This window comes from Dama dama, chromosome 19 (assembly GCF_033118175.1).
Source record: "Dama dama isolate Ldn47 chromosome 19, ASM3311817v1, whole genome shotgun sequence".
Classification (NCBI taxonomy): domain Eukaryota; kingdom Metazoa; phylum Chordata; class Mammalia; order Artiodactyla; family Cervidae; genus Dama; species Dama dama.
This window is the reverse complement of record NC_083699.1, coordinates 5,894,069-5,921,503: the sequence shown is the minus strand read 5'-3', so window position 1 is coordinate 5,921,503 and position 27,435 is coordinate 5,894,069. Positions and strand designations below refer to the sequence as shown.

Sequence of the window (27,435 nt, the reverse complement as noted above, 5' to 3'; positions counted from 1 at the left end):
TATACTTTTCTAAATTTTAATTTTCTAAACACCTTTTTGCATATCTATTTTAATATTTTTTAATTTGGTTATCTTAAATTACCCAAGTCATATGAAACAATAATAACTTAAGTCCTTTCCAGTTGTTTTATCTTTAAATTTTATTTTCTTATCTAATTGAGATGGATAGGATCTACCCAGAAAATGAAATATAGTAAAGGTAATGATATTCATAAATTCTATTTAATTCTGATATTATCATGAAGTTAATTTTGGATTATAATAATTTATTTAGCATATAAAGCTCCTATTACTATTACATGAATATTGTTTAAAGGTTAAAAAGTGAATATGAACTTTTATTTCTCTTTGAGATATTTAGAGATAAGCATATGATTTTTCTCATTACTATTAACAAAGATACTGAATAATTCCTTTATTCCTAATATTAATATAAGCACTTCTTAGTCATGATATATTGTTCTTACACTCTGTTAATGTATTCTCTTTGCTTATATGTTTTTAGAATTTTTCATAGCTATGCATAAGTAAAATCAATCTGTAGGTTCTCCTTTTCTACTATCCTTCTAGTTTTGATGTAACTATCTCATAAAATGAATACAGAAATGTTTCCTTTTTGTGTCTTAGAATTGCACTTTTAAAGGTTTGATACATTTTCTCCTTTAGATCATCCCAGGAACACTACTTTTTTCTGATCAGTCAGAATTCTTTTTAAATTTCTGGTATGGTAATGTATATTGAAAATATATTTTAGATTCAGTTTATTTTGCTGTTGGATTTTCCCCAGTGGCTTAGTGGTAAAGAATCCACCTGCAATGCAGGAGACACAAGAGACATTATCTTAAATCCTGGGTCAAAATATTCCCCTGGAGGAGGACACAGCAACCCACTCCAGTATTATTGCCTGGAGAATCCTCATGGACAGAGGAGCCTGGCGGGCTATAGTCCACGCAGTCGCAAAGAGTAGGATACGACTGAGTGACTAAGCACAGAACATTCATTAATTTTTATCTGGTGTATTTTTCTTCTCAATTAGGATATATAGAGGCCCAGCAATCCCACTGCTGGGCATATACACCACGGAAGCCAGAATTGAAAAAGTCACATATACCCCAAAGTTTATTACGGCACTATTTACAATAACTGAGACATGGAAGCAACCTAGATGTCCATCGGCAGATGAATGGATAGGAAAGTTGTGGTTACATACACACAATGCAGCATTACTCAGCTATAAAAAGGAACACATTCAAGTCAGTTCTAATGAGGTAGATAAACCAGGAGCCTATTATCAGAGTGAAGTAAGTCATAAAGAGAAAGATAAACACTGTATATTAATGACTATATATGGGAATTAGAAAGATGGTACCAATGATCCTACAGGCAGGGCAGCAAAGGAGACAAGACGTGAAGAGCAGACTTTTGGACTCAGTGGGAGAAGGCGAGGGTGGGGTGATTTGAGAGAATAGCACTGAAACAGGTACATTATCATCTGTAAACTAGATGACCAACGCCAGTTCGATGCACGAAGCAGGGCACCCAAAGCCAGTGCTTGGGACAACCCAGAAGGATAGGATGGGGAAGGAGATGGGAGTGGGGTTCAGGATGGGTGGGACACATGTACACCTGTGGCTGATTCATTTTGATGTATAGGAAAAACCATCACAATATTGTAAAGTAATTATTCTCCAACTAAAAAAAAAAAAAAACACTCAACTCTTGAACTAGCTAAGTAAGCAAACAAATCAAAAAGAGGTGGGGTGGGGGGAAATTTTTGCAGCCATTGAAAGGATGAATTTGGAAGTGTCCATTACCCGGTCAATTGCAGATTGAGTCTGTGGTAGAACTGAAGTGTTGCTATCCAGTGGCATCCTTTGGGACTTGCAGTAAGCATGTTTTTGTTTCCTTTTCTCTATATTTTGCTGTTTCAACATCTGAGGTCTTTCTGACCATGGAGGGACTACCCTTCTCAGGCTCAGCTAATGGATAGAGATAAGCCACCAACTTGCCTGTGAGCACATTTTTCATATGCAAACCAACCCATTCAGAACCCATTCCCTTAAAGTCTCTTTATCTTAATCACCCCAGGGCTTAATCATCTAATCACCACAGGGCCAAGTACCAGCCAGAGACAGCCCCTATACCCAACAGTGCCCTGAAATTATTCAAATTAGCCGATCCTAAGCTTGCTTACCCTGCCTTGCCTATATTCTTTCCCATGGAAACTGCAGTAAAGCTCTGGTCCACATTTCCCTCTGCTCTCTCTGCATCCTGATCGACTCTGGTGCTTGCACGTGTGGTACCCCCATGGAGTGGCATGACTCTCGCGACACCTGTGAGAAGCTCTTTTAATCGGCAGTCATCCCCTGATCTCTTTGCCATAGGAGAATAATAAAATTTATGTTTTAAAGTCAGATTATAGATTCAAAACCTACCTTGTAAAAGAAAATTGCTTTCCGGTATCTGGGCTATGGGACAAATAGCTCCTGACACAGAAGGCGGCCTGATAACCTAAGACATGTGCTACTTATTGTCTCACTTACAATGTCAGAGAAATCTCAAGTAGGAATCTCAGGATTTGTGCTTTATGAACACTTTTGTCCCCGAACTTTCCTCTACTTTCCCCCTCAACCCATTCATAATTTAGAAAGAGTCATCGCATATTTCATTTAGCAGTTTGAGGTGTATGTACGTAAAAGTTTTCTTCAGACATCTTGGCTACTGCCCTAGTGAAGACAAAACTTCTTGGGGGACCGTGAGAAGAGGAGTAACATGTCTTTCATTTTAAAAAAGGTCATTCTGTTTGATATCTTGCAAATTGATTCTAAGGATTCAAAATGAAAAATGAGAGAGAAATTATAATTCCATTGGACTATTTCCAGCAAAAATTGATAGTCATTTAGATCAGGGTGTTAGCAATGGAAGTAAGAATAAAAAAAGGTTGGATACAGGATATATTTTCGCTAAGAGGATTTAATAATGATATCTGTGACAGAAAAATTAAGGAGACAAATAATAGTGAGTTCTTGTTTATTTGTTTTGGTTTTACTTTACTTTTGTTTGTTTTTGCCCTGAATAACTGGAAATAAGGAGTTGCTATCTGCAGACATGAGAAAGATGAAGATCAACAGTTATTTGACAAAAGATCAGAAATTTAAGTTTGAGGTATTTATTTAAATCCAACTGGGATTGTAAAGTATGTATATGGATGTATATGTATACCTAATCTGGAGTTAAGAAGGTTCAGACCAGAGATGTGGATTGGGGTTTCAATTTACAGATTATTGAAAGCCATGAGACTAGCTAATATCACCAGAGAAGAGAGTACGGGTTTAAAAACAAACAGCAACAACAAAACCCATATGCAGAAGCACTCCACTAAGAGATCAAGAAAAAAGACAGATGAGAAAATGGAATAGAGAGCAAGAGACAGAATCTGGGATGTATACAAGAAAGTGATCATAATGAGTGACTGAAGAACTAAATCTGAATAAGGAAGGAAAAATACATGCAGAATGAGGAAATTTAAAATGCTGATATAATTCAAGTACATGGTAATTAGGAGTATTAGTGACAGTGACCTAGAATGACAGCAGGTTACAGTCAGATAATAGCCTCTTTGATACTGAGATTATAGGGTGCAGTTTCGGTTAGTAACAAAGTCTAAGGCATGGTCATAAAAGCAAATGGTTTATGCAGAGTAAAAGCCAACATTATCAGGGGGAAAGAAAGCCAAACAATTTACAGTCCACACTGTTAGTTGTATCATCTATATAGATTTTGAAATCCCCAATTGTAATAGTGGAGATAGCGATGGAGACTTTAAAGGTGAAATCTTTGAGACATTAGAGTCAGTGATGCAGAAGTTGGCAAGTGACTACATAATGGAAAGGTAACTGATGATAGAGTCTACTATCATGATACGGGAGGCTGTAGGGAGAAAGAATAGTCTGGTAGCATTAATGAACAAGGAAGATACTTATGGTTTGATCAATGTGGGAGGGAAAATAGAAGCCTTGTCCTCAATTAAGTACTACATCTCAGATGACAGTTAATGGAAGGCACAGATAAAATCTTACGGATATCTGTTCATGATGATCCAGGAGTTCCAGAGAGCTCAGTCGAAGATTATAGGAATTGAGAAGGGGTTGTGGAAAGGGGAGAATCAGGGACAGGGAATACATTACAGAGATTAGAGGGTGAGAAATGAAAGTGATTAAGAGTGAGGACTGATGTAAAGAGGGGTAAAGATCAGTTAATGACAGCCAGTTGTCCCTTTGCCAGTGATCTTCCCAACGTAGGAATTGAACCAGGGTCTCCGCATTGCAGGCAGGTTCTTCACCAACTGAGCTATCAGCAAAGCCCAAGAAGTCATCAGGACACCAATAATTTTTCATCTTATTGTACTTGGTAAAAACCAAATGTGAGGATTTGGATGGACTTTTGCAATAGGAAACTTAAGCTGAGAATAGAGAATTCTTTTGTTGTTGTTGTTGCCTTGTTAGTTATTGATCCCTCCCTCTGCTATAACTTTAGGCTGGAAATCTAAGGAGACACATGCAACTGACATCAATTTGTTGCATCATTATTATTTATATAGCTTTAAAAAAGTACTTTGTGTCGTATGTTATGTCCATATTTAAACATATCTTTCTATTCCAAATTAAGACTATATTCCCACCTGCTAATTAACATACATTGTTTTGATTTATGGGTAGGTGGTTTGAAGGAGGTAAAAGAGTGGGACATACAGATACAAGTAAAAAAGTCCTCTTCAACTGAGTACACAAATATTACACAAGTATCCCAATGGTGCTCCATTTGGAACCATAAGTATGATTCATTTATACTTCTGTCTCATGTAATACATGACCACAAATATTCCTATGTATTTTCCACAAGTAATTTAAAACATTTATGCCTACAGAATTTGTGACCTAACTACTAGTTGTTTACTTAATTCCCTCTCATGGTTTTACGTGAAAAAAATAAAAAAATCTTGTTCAGGACGTTGTGCCCAGGTTAAAAAAAACATTACTCCTTAAGCAACCTTGGCAGCTATGTGTGTCCACATGAAATACAGTTCTGTAAAATGAAACATAAAATGAGACGTGTACCAGGTAGGACTTGCAGAAATGCTATTGTTTTTCTTGATAAAAACAGAAATGAAAGCTTCCGATTTCCCATTCCCCTAACCTGCCCCTCTTTCTGCCTGATAATAGCTCAGGAGGAATGGAAAGAAGCCTTGATTTCTGATGATTGGGAGGAGATGCCATACTAGCCCTGAGCTGCCTCCCTCAGTATTTCTCCAAAATTATCAAACATTACATAATATATGGTCATTACTGTTTATTCACCAGTCTATGCTATAGACTGAATGTGTCCCCCAAGTTTCCTACATGGAAACCCCACCTTCTCTGTGATGGTATTAGGAAGTGAAGTGAAGACTGTGAGAAGCAATTAGGATTAGGTGAGTTCATGAGCGTGGAGTCCTCATGACTGAAATGAGTGCCCTTATAAGAGTCATAGAAAAGCCTGCCCCCTCTGTGTTCTTTGTCACGGAAGTCACAGTTGGCAATGCAGAAGACGGCTCTCTCCAGAATCTGACCATGTTGACACTCTGAACTTCCAAAACTGCAAGCAATAAATTTCTATTGTTTTATAAGCCACGAACACTATAGTTATTGTTGCAGCAGCCCAAATTGACTAAGACAGTCCAATAACATAGCTGTTTTATTTGTCAGCCTACTAACCCCATATAGACAACAGGACTTTCAGAGATCAAAATTTTCAAATGGGTTTTGTGATTTCCTCTATGTCCTGGGCTTCACTCATTGCTGCTACATGTAGAGTTACTGCCTCCCACTTAAATGCCCCTCATTTGTCACAAGAAGAGAGCTGCTTTTTCCTAAAATGCCTATGAGATCATTGGCACTGATTCTGGTATCTGAGCACAGGAACAAGTTTGCATTAAGAAGTGAACTTTGCAGTGATAAACAAATGATGTTGCATTGAGGCAAACACTTTGAAAAAAGAATTGGCAAGAAAATATGAGCGCCTATAAGGCAGCATTTCAAGACTCCAAATCCATGCCAACTGAAGCTCTAGCATTTCACAAACCAGATGTATTCCTTTAAACTTTCTTCTCAATAGTAATACTATTAGACAAAAAACTAGGGCTATAAATTAGAGTTATGAGAAATGAGTAACAGCAGCAAGAAAAAATATAGAATATAAATATTAAAGTACACAGATGAGTAAACAACATTTAGAATAAGGGATAGAGAAGAATCTGCTGAGTTAAAAAGACAAACAAAGAAAATACAATGGTTATGAGAACTTTAGAAAGGTCAGAGATAATCAAATATCAATGCAAACACAACCTTTTATCACTAATTTGTTTTCTACTCTGAGGTTTATATATTTTTATGAACCACTGTTCAGATATTTTACTATAAATTTTCACTTAACCAACTCAAATACTGATTTTCTATTCTATATCCAATTTTAAACCCACGATAAACAAGTGCTCCATGGAATCCATCCTCAATGTGGTTATGGGTCACCCTAACTCCAGCATTCTGGAGTCTGGTGACGTACATGATTCCATCATCTCTTAATACATCATATTGACAGGTGATGACATAGGTCAGGGGCAAATTACGCAATCTGTTGTCATCAGCCAACAAGGGAGCCGCCCTCACATCTAGAAACCCTGGATACTTTTTAGCAAACTTAGAATTACCATAAGTTGGACTGTTATAAAAATGCCCTTTCTTAAACTTCTCAGGGAGCAAAGAACTCCAATTAACAAATCTGAACAGATGACTTGATTCCACCGGTACATGTTGATTGAAGAACATGGCTTTTTCAAGTGATCTGTCCGTGGTAAAGTATCCACTCCACAATTTGACCACGAATGATTTGGTCAGACCAAGAAAATTTGAGTTTTCCCGATATGATGGTAAATCCAGATCAAGAGACTGAAGGGCAGGATAAATTAAAGACTGGGTCTTGAGCTTGATCTTGACATCTGGGTCATCTATGAGCTGAAAATAATTTACAGTTGATCAAATAGTAATTTCATTTAAAAATATATTTTTAATTTAAAAATGATAACTGGTATGAGTTAAATTCAGAATCTCAAAAAGATAATCAGAAACAAGAAATATATCTCAAAGAACATTCCAGTTTCATTTATATCTAAGACTAGGTGTATTACTTAAATACTATGAACATAAACAGTGATAGAACCCAGGTCTCCTGCATTGCAGGTGGTACCATCTAAGCCAACAGGGAAGCCCCCTACTTTTCTTATGGATGGGGAAAAAGACCATCTAATCTGTGATTAAAAAGCAAAATATCTACTCTTACAGCCAAGAATGGCAATCAGAGGAAATTGATATATTTTAAATAAAGATTTTATATACATGCTAGTATATTAACAGAGAGTCCCTTGAACTGTAAGATGATCCAACCAGTCCACCCTACAGGAAATCAGTCCTGAATATTCATTGGAAGGACTGATGCTGAAGCTGAAACTCCAATACTTTGGCCACTTTGGCCACTGATGTGAACAACTGACTTATGGGAAAAGACCCTGATGCTGAGAGGAGAGGAAGGCGGGAGGAGAAGGGGATGACAGAGGATGAGATGGTTGGATGGCATCACCAACTCGATGTACATGAATTTGAGTAAGCTCTGGGAGTTGGTGATGGACAGGGAAGCCTGGCGTGCTGCAGTCCATGGGGTCACAATGAGTCGGACAAGATGGAGTGACTGAACTGAACTGATACCAACAGGCAGTAACATTTAAGGAGATCATGTCATTAGGAATTCTAATTCAATGCTGACATTAAACAAATAAATCCTGGGTAAAAGTTTAATTGATTTTAATGTTTAAGTGTTTCAAATATTCAGGTTAGTGCATTAAGACAACTGTATCTATAAATTAATATGCATATATTTGGGGTGTACTAAAATTTTTCCATCAATAGGGTGCATAACCCAAAATATTTAGGAACCAGTAATACTGAGCATGGGGCTTCCCTGATGGCTTGGATGGTAAAGAACCTGCCTGCAGCGCAGGAGACCCAGGTTTGATCCCTGGGGCGGGAAGATCCCCTTTAGGAGGGCATGGCAGTTCACTCCAGCATTCTTGCCTGGAGAATCCCATTGACAGAGGAGCCTGGCAGGCTGTAGTCTATAAGGCTGCACAGAATCAGACACAACTGAAGCGATTCAGCAAGCACACACACAATATTAAGCATTACATTTTAGGAGATGTTCCTATGTACATTTATTTGGTTCCCACGTTGAAATGGCCCAGGATGTCTCAGAGATTAGCTTCTCTAAGTGTGGTCCCTAGATGACTAGTACTCAAATCACCCAGGGATTTGTTAGAAATGAAAATTCTTACAATCTAGCCCAGACTCACTAAATTAAGTTGGGAGGAACCAGCTATGTGTGTTTTGTCATCTTTTGGGTGATTCTGATGCAAGGAAAAATTTGAGCTCCACTGGTGTAGGTCATAAACAGTAATTATTGAAGCCATATGCACTCTGGTGATGCTCAGAGTAAAGTATAATGGCTAGATGAAGGTCCTGAAAGTTTCTGAAAACTTGATATAGAGTTGAAGAGAGGACAGGACCCTGACATTCTTTCCTTTGATATAAATATGACATTTTACTCACACACGGACACACCCCCCCACACACAGGCCTGCAAAAGCAAATGGCAACAATTTTTACTTTATTTCATTTAGATCACAGGAATTAGAACTAGTTAGTAGAATAAAATATTTAAAAGTTCATCACTAGATTATTTTATGTAAAAATAATTTCCAAATTTAAATAACCAGTTCAGTGTTTTATTTCAGGTAAAATTAACACATTCCATTTATCTTGGTACCTAGAATGAAGAATGCTGTTCAGATCAGTACAAGAGTGGTAATTATTAAATGGCTTCCCAGGTGGTACAGTGGTAAAGAATCTGTCTGCCAATGCAGTAGACACAAGAGAATGTGGGTTCCATCCCTGGGTCAGAAATAGCCTTTGGAGTAGGAAATGGCAACCTGCTCCAGTATTCTTACCTGGAAAATCTCATGGAGAGAGCTTAGTGGGCTACAGTCCATGGGATCGCAAAGAGTTAGATGTGACTGAGCGACTGAACACACAATTATTAAATAGATAGCTCACAGGTGACTGACTTAGTGAGTTAAGAAGACATACAAAAATACATTATATTTGACCAATTAATTAAAACTTTACAGATAGCCAAAGTCTTTGACCTGTAGATTTAAAAAATAAACAAATCTATATTTTATTTTAAATTTTTAATGGAGTATAGTTGACTTACAATATTGTTTTAGTTTCTCTTTACAGCAAAGTGGATCAGTTTATATATATATATATATATCTCCACTCTTTTTTAGACTCTTTTCCCATATATGCCATTGCAGAGTATTAAGTAGAGTTCCATGTGCTATATAGTAGGTCCTCATTAGTTATCTATCTCATATGTAGTATTCTATACCAATCCAAATCTCCCAATTTATTCCCTTTATTCCTCCTGGTAGCCATAAGTTTGTTTTCTACATCTGTGAATCCATTTCTGTTTTAAAAAATTATACTTTATGGTTTTATAGTTCAATATAGCACATATATGTAACAGCATAAGGCAGAAATGTGAAATGTAATAAATATGTTTAAGGGTCAGGGAATTCACCATACCCTTGCACACCCTTCTTCCTCTCTAGTAACCATCAACCTTCATTTTATTACATTCAATTTTGTGTATTTCTTTAAAATTACATTAGGCATAATATTAATGCAATTAAACTGGGTAGGGCTTCCTGGCAGAGGGATAAAGAATTCGCCTGCAATGCAAGAGATGCAAGGACATAGATTTGATCCCTGCCTGGGTCAGAAAGATCCTCTCAAATAGGAAATGGCAGCCTGCTCCAGTGTTCTTGCCTGTAGAATTCCATGGACTGAGTAGCCTGGTGGGCTATAGTCCATGAAGTCGCAGAGTCCGACTTGACTGAGTACACACACATCTATTCCTAGGTAAGCAATAATTGTTAGTGTGACTTTTAAAAAATTATTTTTGTACATGAGATATGATTTTACTTCCTTGATCTCTCAATGTATTGAAACTTATTTTTATAAAATATACTTTTCTTTGCATTATTAACAGCTTGGTCATGGTATGTATATAATATGTATTTTTCTAATATTTTATTCATAATAATATCTTAGTTTTCTGAGTGTAATTGACCCATTGTTTTCCTTCCTGAAATTGTTCTTGTCAGATTGATCATAAAGATCAAGATTCTTTGAAAATAACTGGAATGTATACTCTTTTCCTATTCTTAGGCATATATTTTGTTTATCTGGAATAAAATGGCTATAAAATGGCTCAGATTTTTCTTTCTTGTTCTGTCTGTTTTGCAAGTTATATTTTCTTGGAATTTGTCCGTTTAATTGAAATATTATAACACTTTAATTTCAAAGTTCTTCAAAAAAAATTCTTTCAAGGATACAATATACATGTTTAACTCTTCAAAGAATAATTCTTTTCCATATTGAAGGGCCTGCAGTGTTGTCCTGCTCTCAATTTTGACGTTAACTAGTTGTAATTAACTTTTATTTTTCCTCATTATCTTCGAAGACATTTAAAAATTGTGTTAGTCTTCTAAACAGGACTTTTTTGCTTTTTGTTCACATCTTCCATAAGCTCATTTTGATTATCCTATTTTCTGTTCTTGTCATTATTACTATCTTCCTTCTATTTTTTAATTTGATTTTTTGGGTCAAACGTTCATCCTTCTTTCTTTGCTAATATATGCTTTTGAGGAAATACATTGTCACCCTGCTTATTAAACTTATATGCAGAGTACATCATGAGAAATGCTGGGCTGGAGGAAGCATAGGCTGGATTCAAGATTGCAAGGAGAAATATCAATAACCTCAGATATGAAGATGACACCACCCTTATGGCAGAAAGTGAAGAAGAACTAAAGAGGCTTTTGATGAAGGTGAAAGAAGAGAGTGAGAAAGTTGGCTTAAAGCTCAACATTCAGAAAACTAAGATCATGGCATCCAGTCCCATCACTTCATGGCAAATAGATGGGGAAACAGTGGATACAGTGGCTGACTTTATTTTTCTGGGCTCCAAAATCACTGCAGATGGTGACTGCAGCCATGAAATTAAAAGACACTTACTCCTTGGAAGAAAAGTTATGAACAACCTAGACAGCATATTAAAAAGTGGAGACATTACCAATAAAGGTTTGTCTAGTCAAAGCTATGCCTTTTCCAGTAGTCATGTATGGATGTGAGAGTTGGACGATAAAGAAAGTTGAGCACCGAAGAATTGATGCTTTTGAACTGTGGTGTTAGTAGAAGACTCTTGAGAGTCCCTTGAATTGCAGGGAGATCAAACCAGTCCATCCTAAAGGAAATCAGTCCTGAATGTTCATTGGAAGGACTGATGCTGAAGCTGAAACTCCAATACTTTGGCCACCTCATGCGAAGAGTTGACTCATTGGAAAAGACCCTGATGCTCGGAAAGATTGAAGGCAGGAGGAGAAGGGGACAACAGAGGATAAGATGGTTGGATGGCATCACCGACTTGGTGGACATGAGTTTGACTAAGCTCTGGGAGCTGGTGAAGGACAGGGAAGACAGGCATACTGTAGTCCATTGGGTCACAAAGAGTTGGACACGACTAAGTGACTGAATTAAACTGATTAATATAATAATAACATAACTGCACTGATATTTCAATGTTTGAAATACATGTATTTAAGTGTAGGATATTTTAAAAAATCAAATAAATCTGAGCAATATACCTGTTGAGTCACGGCTGCAGCTAAATTCCCTCCAGCACTCTCTCCAGAGATACCAATTCTTTCAGGATCTACACTGTACTTGTCAAGAACATCTTGGCTTAAGAACCACTTTAGTGCATTATAGACATCTTCAAATTGGCTTGGAAAGTGATGTTCAGGTGCTAGTCGGTAGCTGTGGGCAGAATAACAATGTTCTTTAAGTCAGTTATTGTTAATCAAAAAATGTCATGGATGTGCATGCTCTAACCTATAAATCAAAAGTAATATTTTTCTTTAGCAACCTCATATTTTAGGTCATTATGAATTCAAAGACATCTTAATCTTTATGATTGTGCTTGACATGAAGGTTTTTACAAATGCCATTTTTATATAAGTAAAATCTTGAATGACAAGCTTGGACTAGATTAAAAAGAAAAAAAAAATCCCTGGTGATAACTTCCTGAAACTAAACTTCTCCCAAAATGTTATTTTCTTTATAGTCATTACACCTTATTAGCAACCAATAAATAATGAACAAATCATAGGAATTATTCTATTCCAGTTTAATCTAATGATCAAGTTGGCATATGCAGGGTTCACTATTTTTTTCATAGTTTCTCCATTTTTCTAGTCATTCCCACTGGGTTTCTTTTCTACTGTTGGTCATTAACCTAGAATGTTTTTTGAAACTAGATTTTGTCTGAATTCCCACATGTTACTTGGTGACTAACTTGTTTTAAGGGAGGATTAGCCCGTGAAATGGAGAGGCAATGGCACCCCACTCCAGTACTCTTGCCTGGAAAATCCCATGGACGGAGGAGCCTGGTGGGCTGCAGTCCATGGGGTCGCTAAGAGTCGGACGCGGCTGAGCGATTTCACTTTCACTTTTCACTTTCATGCACTGGAGAAGGAAATGGCAACCCACTCCAGTGTTCTTGCCTGGAGAATCCCAGGGGCGGGTGAGCCTTGTGGGCTGCCGTCTATGGGGTCGCACAGAGTTGGACATGACTGAGGCGACTTAGCAGCAGCAGCAGCAGCCCATGAAATATATACTAATTTCTTTAAATATATCTTATTGGTTAATCCTCAAAAAAAAAAAAAAAAACACCGTATAATATACAAAATATTATGACTCTCAGTTTACACATGAGAAAACAGATCTAACATGATATTTAACTGGCAGCCATCCAGTTGACTCTAGCACCAGGTTTTGAACCTCATTTTCTGACTCTGAAGCCCTGCTAATTAAGAGTAGGCTAAAAGTCATTGGAGGTCCTTTGTCCATGAGATACAATAGTTAGACTTTATTATAAAAATTTCTTGACTTGCTCTTTTTGATCCCTACTTGGCCTAACTATAAAAGTCTTTTCTATCTGACTCTTTTCTGGTCATGCTCAAACTTACTTTTTCTATTCCCATCCTCTCAACTTCATTTGAACACTCCTGACATAACCAAGGAATGACCAAGACTGCTGTGAGCATCTGACTGGACAAGGCGTCTGGCCAAAAACCACACGATCCCACCGTGTTCTTACTTGGTTGAAATGACAACAGCATCTAGTATAACGGCTGTCCGTCTTGATAGAAAGTCAATATCAAAGAACGCTGAAACAAATGAAAATAAAATCAGAGACTGACAGATGAAGGGTGTTCCCTTCAGCAGAAAGCTTACTACTCTACCTTGTTCCTCAATGAAATGTTCTGGGAAAAATATTTCTAAAATTTCATCATAGCTACAGAACATAAATTCCTCTATTCAGTGGTCCTTTCACATATGCCTCATTTTCACACTAAATATATTAAACAAACTTCATTCTCTTCAAGATTAATCTCTGTTACCTTCATTTAGCAGCTGTTATGTGTTGAAAAAATTGACACAGAAATATTAACTCCCTGATACTTGGGAAGTCACTGTCTACTGAAGACAAGTATAGGGAGGGATAGCTGTATAGGCAGACAGGAATACTGCGAAATAGTAGTTGCTTTAATGGAAGAGCGTAATAAGTGCTCTCTGGAAATAGTATTAGATGCCATCAAAACTGCCAGAGGAAGATAAAGAGTAAAGGGGAAGTAGGGAGAGCTGAGACCTGATTTATACATTCCTATTTTCTAAAAGACAGACAAAAAATGTGCTTTCTGGGGTTTGTTTGTTTGGGTTTTTTTTTTTTTTTTGGTCATGTATACAGGATTGGGATGGACCACACGTGTTTGCTACCAGGCTTGGGTAAATCCTCCCTGTTGCATATAAGAAAAATTTAAGAACATCGAATTGAATTTGTCAGAAATAGGAAGAGAAAGAAATCATAAAATGCTAAAGGGCAATATCAAGATACAAAGTTGCTGCAAATGTTCCATCAAGTGAAAGGAGGAGTACAAAGCTGGGTGTTGACTATCCTTAAAATGTCAAATATACACTAAGTTTTAAACTTTTATTTAACACTTGCTACAAAAAGTTGTTGTCAACACTTCTGTTTACTGAGTCCAATTCCCTCCTACTTCTTCTAGGTGAGACAAATCTCATTCCATCCTCCCCCTCTCCACATTTCCTCAACATCTTCATGTTCGACTTATAAGCACATTCACAGGCCTTCCATAGATAAATACGAAACATATATGATAAAAAATATATTTATACATACATAAAAGTTTTTATAAGTAAAATTATATATAATAAATTTATGTATTATATACAAAAATGCATCAAATAAATTGAAATGTACATGTGTCCTATATAAAATAAAAATAAAATACCTTTTTTCAACTCTGTGCTTCTTTTCGATCTAACGCCTTCCTTCTCATTTCCTTCACAACAAAGATTACTGAAAAACTGGCATCACCATCTCCACTTCCTCATTTCTCATCTACTATTCAACTCACTTCATTTTGGTTTTCACCACAATGTTCCATTATTTCTGCAATTAACAAGTTTAATGCTGTATTTCTAAGTTCATAAAATTCTTTTCCCTCTTACCTGTTATCTGCTATAGCTTTTGATATTGATTATTCCTTTTCAGAAAGAGATTTAATATAATTCCTTTAAACTATTAATAGCATAGGTCCAAAGAATTAAACTTCAGACAGCTGAAGTGTTCTGTTATCTGTGATAATGTTTAACATATGTCAAAGTCAGCATCTTAATAAAATGTATGCTAGGTGATAAACTAAAAGTCTCAACAAGAGGCTCATACCAGCACTTCCCATACACCAACCACCACCATGAACATAAAATAAGCCTCTTCTTAGTGTCTCTGACTTCCGTTTTGGTAAATATATACGGACAGGAACATTGTTGAAAGTTGTCTCCATCACAGTGACATTTTCATCAGATGTGGGTGGGACTTCTTGAATGCTCATGAAGAACCCTGTAATGTCCATGGAATTACTGATTCCCAACAGTTCAGCAAAGTGACCCTAAAATAAGAGTGAAGGGGAAAAACACATCAAGGTTACAGATATCAAATGCCAATGCTGTTAATGACCCTAGAAGGATGCACATGTGTTCCTAAAGGTCCTGCGTCACACTGTCACAGGCGAATCTGAAGAGGTTCAGAATCTTTACCACAATAGTTGGCCTCAGATAAAAAAAAAAGATAAAGAATTATTAAAGTATTACAATTTGGCAGATTTTATACTTTCTACTTTGAGTACAAAGATAAACAAGGTAAGTTCTCTATATAAGTTCAAAAGTCAAGTGAGAGAAATGGATACAAAGTCATAAAACAACATAACCAATGTCTCATAGACATATAGAGAGAACTCTGGCAGAGTTCAATAAACTAGATGCCTGATCGTAAGACCTGGGGAGGAATTTTCAGATATTGGCGAACTCTGATATGAATATTCAAAGGGGAAGAAAAATGTGGCCAACCAAAAAGGAAATCTCACCAGAGGCCGGAACAGACACAGGGACATTCCTGTGTGAGAGAAATGCAGGTGATTTACTAAACCATGAAGTAGTAAAGCTAGTAAAGCTATTCTAACAAAGTATGATTGACAAAGGATACAGTTTAGAGGGAGTTTTCAGAAAAAAAGAATGTTTAAGACATGTGCTGGAATTACCTACCAGGACCAGACTGGGCAAAGTGGAGGAAGCACCTTTCTTAAGAACAGCTGACTGCCTTGCCCTCTTATGTAGTTGTTCCTGAAAGTGACTTTGGTTCAAGAGCCTCGATGTCTGCTAGGGGAACTTGTTCATCTCAAAGTGCAGTTCCTGACTAATCGGGATGACACCATTGCCCCATCTTCCCCACCTGAGCTTGGGAATAGCGAATGGATGGCTGGGCAGCTCTTGTAGTCTCATGAAGACCACACAGTGCCCACTTCACACTTGGGAAGGAAGCTCATGCAACTACTTGCTGTTTGAAGCTATGAGTCATGCACCCTGGCACTGGGGTATTCTGTTCTTGAGAGTTATTTGAATGAAATCATGGCTTCTGACCTTCTGCTATCCTTCTGCGGAGAGGTCAGCCTGGCCCAGAGTCTGGGCACATGGATGGTCTAGGCAAGAGGGCTCTTGAGGCTGCTGGGACCACCTCATTGGACCAGTTGCCTATCCTAAGGAACCATCCATTGTAAGTTTGCGCCAACACCGTGGTATCCAGCTGTGAGGACTGGAGAGGAGGTGAAGTTGGTCCACCATGGCCTCCGGACCCTCCTCAGAGAGAAGTGCTGGTGAAACATTTCACAACTCTAGCGTGTCTGACGGAGAAGGCAGTGGCACCCCACTCCAGTACTCTTGCCTGGAAAATCTCATGGACGGAGGAGCCTGGTGGGCTGCAGTCCATGGGGTTGCGAAGAGCCGGACCGGCTGAGCGACTTCACTTTCACTTTCATGGATTGGAGAAGGAAATGGCAACCCACTCCAGTGTTCTTGCCTGGAGAATCCCAGGGATGGGGGAGCCTGGTGGGCTGCCGTCTCTGGGGTCTCACAGTTGGACACGACTGAAGCGACTTAGCAGCAGCAGCAGCAGCAGCAGCAGCGTGTCTGAATGAGACCCCAGATTCTCCAGAAAAATGTTCCCACTTGCCTTTGGAAAATATTTTATTCTTGCCCTAGTTTAGTAGCAACTGCCAGCATCTCAAACCAGCCACTGAAACTCGTCTGTGGTGTCCGTCCTCCTCCTCCTACAACTGCCCTAGACCTCAGACCCGTGTAGTCTGAGCAGCCTGCCTCTCATCCCTGCTGTCTGCTGTCACATTCTCCAGGTCTTCTCTAGTAAGTATTTAAAGGGAAACCTCCAGCTTTCCCGCTGCCTCCTGGAGATGGGCCCATAAGGGGACAAGGGGAAGATTACCATCACAGGTAAAGGAGCCTTGCTGTCCCAGCCCATGCCCTGTGAGCCCAGGCCCACAAACTGCATAAAATGGAGTGTTGGTGGCTGTGTACAATAAATGCCAAAAATTCGGTTGTGGTTTCATTACAAAAAAAAAAAGACGTGCTGAAATTAGATAACTGACCTCTTTAAAGATAATAATGCCCTTGTTACCAATGTTAAATGACATGTTAATGCATGAAATATAGTAGCAAAATAGTTATTTAATGTAACACCTGTAATAGTCCCCATTAAGGGAGAGGTTTGTGAGGTGAGTAGTTAGGACTCTGCGCTTTCACTGCAGTTTGCACAGGTGTGATGCTGGGAAAGATTGAAGGCTGGAGGAGAAGGGGACAACAGAGGATAAGGTTGGATGGCATCACCAACTCGATGGACATTTGTTTGGGTAAACTCCAGGAGCTGGTGATGGACGGAGGCCTGGCGTGCTGCGGTCCATGGGGTCGCAAAGAGTTGGATACAACTAAGTGACTGAACTGAACTGAACTGATACCGGGTTGGGGAACTATAAGGTTAGTGCAAAAGTAATTGTAGTTTTACACTGTTGAACCTTGCCACTTGACACTGGAATATATTCTTAAATAAATGTTGTTACATTATACACAATTTTAATGCACATTTCTCTCTTTATGCTTTTTTTTTTGCTAATGATTTATTATGTGTTGTTTATTTTATATTTATTTTAGACTATAGATATGATGCTAGACAAAAGCAAATTCAAGCAACTTTTTTTAATTTGAGTTCAAAATCAGTCATAAGCAGTGGAGACAACTCACATGAACAACGCGTTTGGCTCTGTAAATGCTAACAAGCATATGGTGGAGTGGTGGTTCAAGAAATTTTGCAAAGGAGACGAGAGCCTTGAAAATGAGGCGCATAGTGGCTGGTTATTAGAAGGTGACAACAACAACTGAGAGCAATAATCAAAGCTGATCCTCTTGGAAATACACAGGCAATCGCTGAAGAACTCAACGTCAATCATTCTATGTTCATTTAGCATTGGAAGCAAATTGCAAAGGTGAAATCTTGATAAGTGGGTATCTCATGAACTGACCGAAAATTTTAAAAATCATGGTTTTGAAGTATCGTCTTCTTTTATTCTACAAAACAACAATGAACCATTTCTTGTCTGGATTATGATGTGCAATGGAAAGTGGATTTTATGTGACAACCAGCAATGACCACCTCAGTAGTTGGACTGAGAAGTTCCAAAACACTTCCCCAAGCCCAGCTCGCACCAAAAAGTGGTCATGGTCACTGTTTGGTGGCCTGCTGCCCATCTGGTCCACTATAGCTTTCTAAATCCTGGTGAAACCATTACATCTGAGAAGTATGCTCAGCAAATTGATGAGATGCACCAAAAACTGCAACGCTGGCAGCCAGTACTGGTCAACAGAAAGAGCCCATTTCTCCTCCATAACAATGCCTGACTGCACGTCACACAAGCAACACTTCAAAAATTGAATGAATCGGGCTATAGGGTTTTGCTTCAACTGGCATTTTCACCAGACCTCTCACCAACTGACTACCTCTTCTTCAAGTATCTTGACAACGCTTTGCAGAGAAAACACTTCCACAACCAGCAGGATGCAGAAAAATGCTTTCCAAGTGTTCGTTGAATCATGAAACATAAATTCTGATGCTATAGGGATAAAGAAACTTATTCCTTGTTGGCAAAATGTGTTGACTGTAATGGTTCTTTTTTTTTTTTTTCTTTGTAATGGTTCTTATTTTGATTAATGAAGATGTGTTTGAGCCTAGTTATAATGATTCAAAATTCACACTACAAATTACAATTACTTTTGTACCAAAAGTATTCCATAAGCTGTGTGGCAGTGTCAAAAATAAAGGGGGAAAAAAAAAAGCACAGTGCTAGAGGTATAATTAATGCAAGATGCTTGTGATATAATTTCCAATCTTTACAGACTATTACTAAAAATAGACATTCACATAAATAAACTCTAATAAAAGACAGATCAAAAAAGGAACTTGAATGGCTGCTCAGGTAGAAAGAGAAGACAGATCAGTTCTGAAAAATAAGAAAGTTTCTGATGGATGCACTGTTTGATTTCAACCTGTTGAATGTGAAAAATTATAGTTGCTTAAAATTTTTAGATTTATTCAGACAGGCAAAACAATTTGATCAAAGGCCTAAAGAAAAGAAATTTCAAAGGTGTTCATGAAAACCATTTTATCTGGAAGCTAACTTGCTTGGTCCATATGGTTGAAATTATAGTGGGAAGCTCTGTTGACACTACAGTATGGGGAGCTACTTTCAGAACACAGTGTCTATGTTTCTTTTGTAAACATATCATCAAGCAGCTTAATGTGTTCTAACTAGCCAACAACAAAATAAATGATATCCATATATGATATATACATATATATCATTAAGTAAAATGATCAAAGAAATGCTAGATCTCCTCAATTTCCAATGAGGTTATGTCCTGGTAAATTCATTGTAAACTGAAAATGTTGTAAGTCAAAAATGCATTTTAATATATGTAACCTACCAAACAGGCTTCCCAGGTGGCTCAGTGGTAAAGAATCTGCCTGCAAATGCAGGAGACAGGGGTTTAATCTCTGGATCAGGAGTATCCCCTGGAGGAGGAAATCCACTCCAGTATTCTTGCCTGGGAAATCCCACAGAAAGAAGAACCTGGCGGGTTACAGTCCATTAGGTCACAAAAAAAAGCCAGACAAGACTGAGCAACTACACACACACAACCTACCAAACATCTGCTTAGCCTACAGGGGGGCATAATCATCTAACACAAAACTTATTTTACAAGAAAATACAGAAATGGTGTAATTTACTGAATACTGTACTGAAAGCGAAGAACACAATGGTTGTAGGAGTAGAGAGTGGTGTAAGTATGTAGGTTGTTTACACGCGTGGTCAAGGGGTTAACTGGGAGCTGCGGCTCCCTACTGCTGTCCAGCATCATGACAAGGAGTTGCCCACATATCTCGTGCCTGGGAAAAGATCAAAATCAAAGTACACAAAGTACAGTTTCTACTCTATGTGTATAACTTTTGCCCCGTCATAAAGTCAAAAAAATCATAACTCAAACCATCATTAATCAGGAACTGTCTGTACTTAAAACAGTAATTTAATTTTAAACAGTGGGCATTGTGAAACATAACCTGTGAGTTAAGCTGACCATACTCTATTATAATTTTCTAATTAATGTATTGAAAGGTCATTTCCAGTTATTATTCTATATTATCTAGTCTGATGTCTCTGATTAATCTGATCCAAAATAAATAGTATTATAATTTGTACATACGTTGTACTCAGGAGTTTTAACTAGATACTCCTGAAGTTAAGAGGTTAGTTATAGTCAAAAGAAATGGTAAAAGTTGTCATGTAATCAATAAATAGATTGATGAGATATAGGTAGGTAGACAGATAAAAAGATATTAAGAGCTTTTAATATATATTCACTTATATATAATGTGCTGCTTCTGCTTAGTCAGTTAGTCATGTCCAACTCTTTGCGACTCTGATGGACTATAGCCCACCAGGCTTCTCTGTTCGTGGAGATTTTCCAGGCAAGAATACTGGAGTGGGCTGCCATACCCTCCTCCAGGGGATCTTCCCAACCCAGGGATCGAAGCTGGGTCTCCTGCAGTGCAGGCAGATTCTTTACCACTGAGCCACCAGGGAAGTCATATAATGTGCAACCCATATTTATACTGAGTTAGGCATTTATACCCATATCTAATCCATGTCCAAATATGTGTTCAATTGTGTCTCAATATTCATATCTCTATTTATGTCAATGAAAACTCAATTAACCATCAGTTAAGAAGAAAAAGAGACTTTTTATTCGAGCCAAATTGAGGATGATAACCCAGGAGACAGAATCTCAGAAAGGTCTGAGAACTGTTCTGCTAACTAGAAGTCAAAGACACAGTCATATACATTTTTGAGCAGAGGATCATGCATCAAAATGACATACTGATATTTTACATAAAGCTTACCAAGGATACATAGTCCAAGTAAGCATATATGGAGGGTGCAGTAAGTTATCATGACCCCTTACAGAATTAGGAGAAAATGTTATCCTTTTAAGAAGTTATGCTGGTGGCTCAGTGGTAAAGAATCCTCCTGCTAACGCAGGAGACAGGGGCTTCAGGGAAGATCCCACATGCCATAGAGCAACTAAACCCATGGGCCACGACTACTGAGCCTGTGCTCTAGAGTCCAGGAGCCACAACTACTGAAGCCCAAGCGCCCCACAGCCTGGTTGCACAATAAGAGGCCATGGCAGTGGGAAGCCCACAAACCGCAACTAGAGAGTAGCTCCCACTTGACGCAACTAGAGAGAAGCCCACGCAGCAATGAAGACCCAGCACAGCCAAAAATAAATAAAGTTATATCGAAAAAGAAGTTGCATTGCTAACATCAGAAGAAAGGAGATAGAGATAAATAACTATACTTACAGTTGTTTTTAATCTTTGCCAGGTATTACGCTTTCCATTTGTGTAGCAATTCAATTCTTATGAAAACCTGGTCAACAGTAACATATTCCCAGATTTTTCAATTGAGTATGTTGAGGTGGGAGAGGTTAAGAGGCATATTTATGACTAGTCATACAATAAGTGCTACGTGTGGGACTCAAGCCCCGGTCTGATCCCTGGAGCCAGGTGTCATGCCTGACCGGACAATACGCTGTCCCATATCGGCCATCATTGTGAAATGCCCATTGAAGAGACAGCGTGGCAGTGGATACAGTGTTCAAGGATCCCTTAGTATTCACAGAACTTCCATGGGTGTGAGAGACTGGGCAGAGAGACTGGGCGGGAACCCAACTCAGGGCGCCTTGGGCCCTGCTCAGGGTCCAGAAGAATGTGGTGGTTCCCACGGCCTCCTGCATGCCCCAGCCCACTCATGCTACACTCGGTTCAAGTAGCACACAAACATCCCTCCTCACTGGTGCCCAGCCGCTGTCCTAAAGAGATGCCAGAAGATAGACTCACAAAAAGCACCACCTTACTGCTACAGCTGTGGCCAGAGAAGTAGCACGTCATGCAGGTGAAAGTGAAGTGCAGATGCTTAGTCAGTGCCTGACGAGCTCAGAAGATCAACTGTTCTATAGCTATACGGATATTCCAAGTCTTCTCCACATTCTGGTCACCCCTTCCACACACACTGACCTTGCCCCCAACACCGTGGTATCCCATACCTGTTCCTCCGTGCTATACACAAGGGGTAGAGACTCTTACTTCCAGTGGACCATTTTCCATCCCCTTTACTTTTCAGTGTCAAATGTGGAAGCAATTTTTAATTATTTTAAATATTAACATAGAAAGGTGATAGTCAGGTCACAAGCATTTATTTACTTAACTTTAACAAATTTAGAATTCCTATGACCTATGACATAAAGTGTCCACATTTTCTCCCCCAAAAAATTTATGTTAATTTAGCTGGCCCTCTGGCTTTCAATCAAAGTTAAGTACATAAAATACAAGGCCTCTTTCAAAACATAAATCACTAGACTCAAGTATCTTATCTGCAAAGAATAAGATTATTTAGTTTCAAGTTAATATTTTTAAATGATAGGAGAATGGTATATGTTATACAAGTTAAAGATGAGTATTTATATGAAAATAGGAAATCAACCTTGAATATTCATTAGAATGACTGATGCTGAAAGCTGAAGCTCCAATACTTTGGCCACTTGATTCGAAGAGCTGACTCATTGGAAAAGACCCCGATGCTGGGAAAGACTGAAGGCAAAATGAGAAGGGAGCAGCAAAGGATGAGATGGTTACATAGCATCACTGACTTTAATGGACATGAATTTGAGCAAACTCTGGGAGACAGTGGAGAACAGGGGAGTCTGGCGTGCTACAGCCCAAGAGGTTGCAAAGAGTTGGACGTGACTTAAGAGACTGAACAACAAAGTAGTTGTCATTTGTGTGTAAGAAAGTACTAAGTATAAAAAAATTATACGTGACTTTGTATTTTCACAACTTTTTAGAGTTTACTAGGAATTGTAACATTAATAAATACATAGCAAAAGACTAAGTCAGCACTGTGCTACAATTATTGCCCAGTGTCCCTGGAGTCTGAATTGAATAACAAGGGTTTTAGTTTCTTTGACTATTTGGTGAAGTGTGAAGCAACTAGAGCAGTAGCTTATGGACATACCTTCTCAGATTATCTTTTTTTCTTTATACTGACTCTATACTCTGGGAGAAATTTTTTTTTCACGTTAATTCTTTTTTCTTTTTTTTTTTCATTTATTTATATTAGTTGGCAGCTAATTACTTTACATTGGAGCAATTTTTTATGTAAATTTGAAATATCAAATGATAGAGAGGGAAAATTCTCACTAATGCAGGAATTTATATACCTCAGTGTAAGGACAAAATGTTTTATACATCTTAATCAATCATACAAGGATCTATCACCTAAATATATATATAAAACTGAATTTCTGTTGAGAAAACAGTGCCTATGCCATTGGCTGCACCTAGTCAAAATTCTGCATATTATTTGTGGTTACTCAGCAGTTTGGAAACTCAAAGGAGTATTTATTGGGTTTCAAAATGTTCATCCTTTGGAGGTCAACCAGTGATATCTTTGAGAAGGCATAGCAGCTAAAAGAAGTAGAAAGGGTTGGAAGAGTCAGTGACAAATGGAGAAAAAAAAGAATAGAAGGCAATAAAACTAACAAATTTTTTAAATAGCCTTAAACCTAGGAAGTTTCAAAGTGTCCCAAAGCAAATAAGTAAAATCTTATAATCTGGTGTAAGGGTGGAAAATGCTTTCACAAATGTCTATAATCCCAAACTGGGTACAGGTCTGAAAATGTTATTTGATTGCCATGTTATTTCTTATCAAGACTAAACGCAACCTCAGAGTCATTTTAGAGTCTCATATTACCTTTCAGAGTAATGCTGAGCAATCTATCAGAGTTGGCATTTTAGTAAAATATATTTGCGATTCCTATTTCAGGAGATAATGCTGCATCACCAACTAGTTGATAGTTGATTGTATTCAATGATTTTCATTTATCTTCATCATTGGCATGTCAATGTATGACAAAAACCACTGCAGTATTGTAAAGTAATTAACCTCCAACTAATAAAAATAAATGAAAAATAAAAAAAAATTTTTAAATTAGAATTACCATTCTTTAACTTATGCTTAAGTTGATTGGTAAAGAACAAAGTAGTGTCAGGTGGCATTAAAGTCAAGCAAAAGTTTTGTTTTTTTCTTCTTGGGATGAGGAAAATGATAAAAAAAAAAAACAAAAAAAAAACCTGGTTACTTCTTTAACATGAAGTGAAGTGAGTGATGGGCTTTTTAGAGATTTTCATAAGATACTATATTATATGGCAATCTGATGTACTTAGCAAATTAAATATTTTCCTTAAAAAAAAGAAAAGAGTGGGAGTCTTATGGTAAATCTACATTTTTTTTCCATCTGTATGAAACCACATAATTCAAGGGGAAAGAAAAAGATAAATAATTTAAAAGATAAGAGTTACTTCTGGGCAATTTTTTAGTATAGCAATTTGTCCCAGTAATCAAGCCTCATTATGTTTCAGTCATTGATCATGGTGAGTCTCTTTCATTATTGGAGTAAATATCCATTGTTTTTTATTAGAAATTTATAAATTCATACATACATAGTGATAGGCACTCTTAAGCAAAAATACTTTAAGAAAAAAAGTCTTGACCCTTCCACCATTCTCCAGTACATTCTTTTAAGTTTGTCAAAGAAAAGCCATCTCATTCAAATAGAAATAATCAAAAGGTATATGCATAACATTCATGAAAAAACAAAAACTCATGCAAGGTACTATGTTTTATAAGAAAAATAATAATAGCCTCTGACATATGAAGAAAACAAGTTTAAAAATAATTGGCACAAGGTAGATGAAATAAATCACACAATGCTTCAGAACAAATAATGTAAGAATAAAGATCACAAAGCAGAAGTACAAATCTTTAAGGAAGGTATAGGAAGATATTTGAAGATAATCTCTAATTGAAAAGAAGAAGTGATTGAAAAATGGTACTGGTAGAAATCAGAAAAGGAATAAGAAAAAAAGACAAAATAATTTCAGAAATAAACACTGAGTTATAAGAAACTCAAGCAAAGTGTTATATATGATAGAAATGAGAAAAACAAATAAAAGAAAATTGCAAAAGATTAAGTGCTATAGAGAAAATGATATTTTTTCCAAAGACAAACAAGGACTCATGTGTACATAAATGTATACACACACACACACACACACACACACACACACACACATAATTAATCCACATAATAAAAGAAATCAAAATGATCAATCAAAATCAACCAAGAATAACTTTTAAAAAATGACTTGAAGCTATATTCCACCAAAACTGACCCAAACCCAGTAACATGTACTATAAAATTACTAAAAATGGTCAAATCACTAATAAGAAAAATAAGACAAGCATTGCACTTATTCAGAGCCGCATTAAGCTCCAGAAAAGTGTTGAAACAACTAAAAAAATATATGCAAGAGATGTTGAGCCAAGGGTTTAATACCCAGACTGTCTATGAATTGTTTTTGTTTTGTTTTTGCGGCAGGGAGGCAATTCACTACAAAGTTAAAAGAGCGAACTATATGGCTTTATTTCCAAGTAATTAGCCTCATTAGAAAAGAACCACAAGTCTTTGAGGACGACCTATGAATAGGAGGTAGCGAGCCAGCCATGCAGGATCCTATCACTCAGCAACTAAACCCTTCCATTGGAAGCCATGTTCCTTGTTTCCCCTGGGAAACCAGCTGACTTGTTCACAGGCATTTCAGTAAGAAAGGATTTGCACATTTGAATACAAGGTTACTGTATCGAATTCTGTAACTAATCAGTGTTGCTCAATCCCACCATTTCCGAAGTTCAAAACGCTTCATTCTTGCACCACTCACGCCATGAAACTCACAATAAGACTTTTTGTCTTTCTTAGCCAGTCTATTTTGTCTTCTAGTATTTAAAATAGAAACTCCTTGACTACTCCCTCCATATTCATTCTGCATTAAGCAATAGATACAATATTAAAAAGGTTTTAAAACCAGCAAGCAAACTTTGAGTAAAATTTCCAAAACAGCAGAAATTATTAAAAAAAAATAAAAAAGATAATTATTTTCTCCTGACTAAACTTCTAAACATTCAGAGTCAATAAAAGTTTATACTTACCAAATGTGTAATAGTTTTCAAACACGTTGTTACCCACATTAATTTCCATGGCTCCTCAATATTATCCGGGAGAGGTGTGTAAACATAATATGCCCCAAGGGCCCCCACAATCAGAAGCAAAATCATCTTTCTTCCCATGATGTTTTCCAACTGCACGTTCTACTTGGCAGCAAAGGAAATACACTTCTGAAATATTTGAATGCTGAAATTTCACAACAGCTTTTGGATTTATCAAAAAGTGTTATCTAACTTCTTAGACACAAATTCCATTGGTCTGATTGTCATTCTGCAAGCTGCTGGGAAATAATTAACTCAGAAAAAGTACAAAGAACTCTGTGAAACCTGTACTCATATTATCTGCAGGTTCTGTCAAGTACAACAGCCTTATAATGTTGCTAGGCAGTCAGTAAACAAACATTTTTTGCTCAGTTACTGGTTGCAGAGTACTTTAACAATTAGAGAAAAGGCCACAGGAAGTACAAGAAACCCAGTGTATGCTTCAAATAACAAATCTCAGCGTGGGGGAGAAAAAATATGTTTAAACTATTGACAGCTTTTACAAAGTATGATAGACATGGTCACTTGTATCCTACATTACTTTTACCTTCTTGCTACAAATAAAATTATTAGCAAAAAATGCTAAACAGGTTAAATTTATACAATTTTTTCCAATGCAACATAAAAACTTATATTCAAACAACTTCAGTATAGGGCACAATTCAGATTTTTTTAAAAAGGAAAGGAAACAGGAAAAATATTTCAGCACTTTAAATCTTCATACAAGTTTTGCAGTTTTGTGTTTACCTTTATCCATTCAGCATGGAATCCCCTGAATTTGAGATCTTTTAGCAAAATTAGGGAAAGCTTTGCTGGTGGTTCAGACAGTAAAGAATCAGCCTGCAATGTGAGATACCTGGGTTCAATCCCTGGGTTGGGAAGATCCCGTGGAGAAGGGAACAGCTACCCACTCCAGTATTCTAGCTTGGAAAATTCCATGGAGAGAAGAGCCTGGCAGGCTACAGTCCGTGGGGTTGCAAAGAGTCGGACATGACTGAGCAAGCAAAGTTAGAACACAGAGA

The 27,435-nt window shown here is 37.4% G+C and overlaps 1 protein-coding gene across 1 annotated transcript; it reads right to left on the bottom strand.

Annotated features, from left to right (window-relative positions):
• Window positions 1-1,868: 1,868 nt before the first annotated feature.
• LOC133074173 (arylacetamide deacetylase-like) lies at window positions 1,869-26,620 on the bottom strand. Its single transcript, XM_061168138.1, has 5 exons — window positions 26,357-26,620; window positions 15,022-15,244; window positions 13,369-13,438; window positions 11,855-12,026; window positions 1,869-7,049 (listed from the first exon to the last, which is right to left on the bottom strand). Exons 1-5 carry the CDS (start codon window positions 26,492-26,494, stop codon window positions 6,453-6,455), a joined length of 1,200 nt encoding a protein of 399 aa, XP_061024121.1. The 5' UTR covers window positions 26,495-26,620; the 3' UTR covers window positions 1,869-6,452.
• Between the last annotated feature and the right edge of the window lie 815 nt (window positions 26,621-27,435).

Coding starts and splice junctions, on each gene's coding strand:
- LOC133074173 (XM_061168138.1), bottom strand. CDS start 26,494: ATGGGAAGAAAGATGATTTTGCTTCTGATTGTGGGGGCCCTTGGGGCA. Junction 15,245..26,356: donor TGAAAACTATTACACATTTG/GTAAGTATAAAC, acceptor CTCTTATTTTAG/GGTCACTTTGCTGAACTGTT. Junction 7,050..11,854: donor CTGCAGCCGTGACTCAACAG/GTATATTGCTCA, acceptor AATTATTTTCAG/CTCATAGATGACCCAGATGT.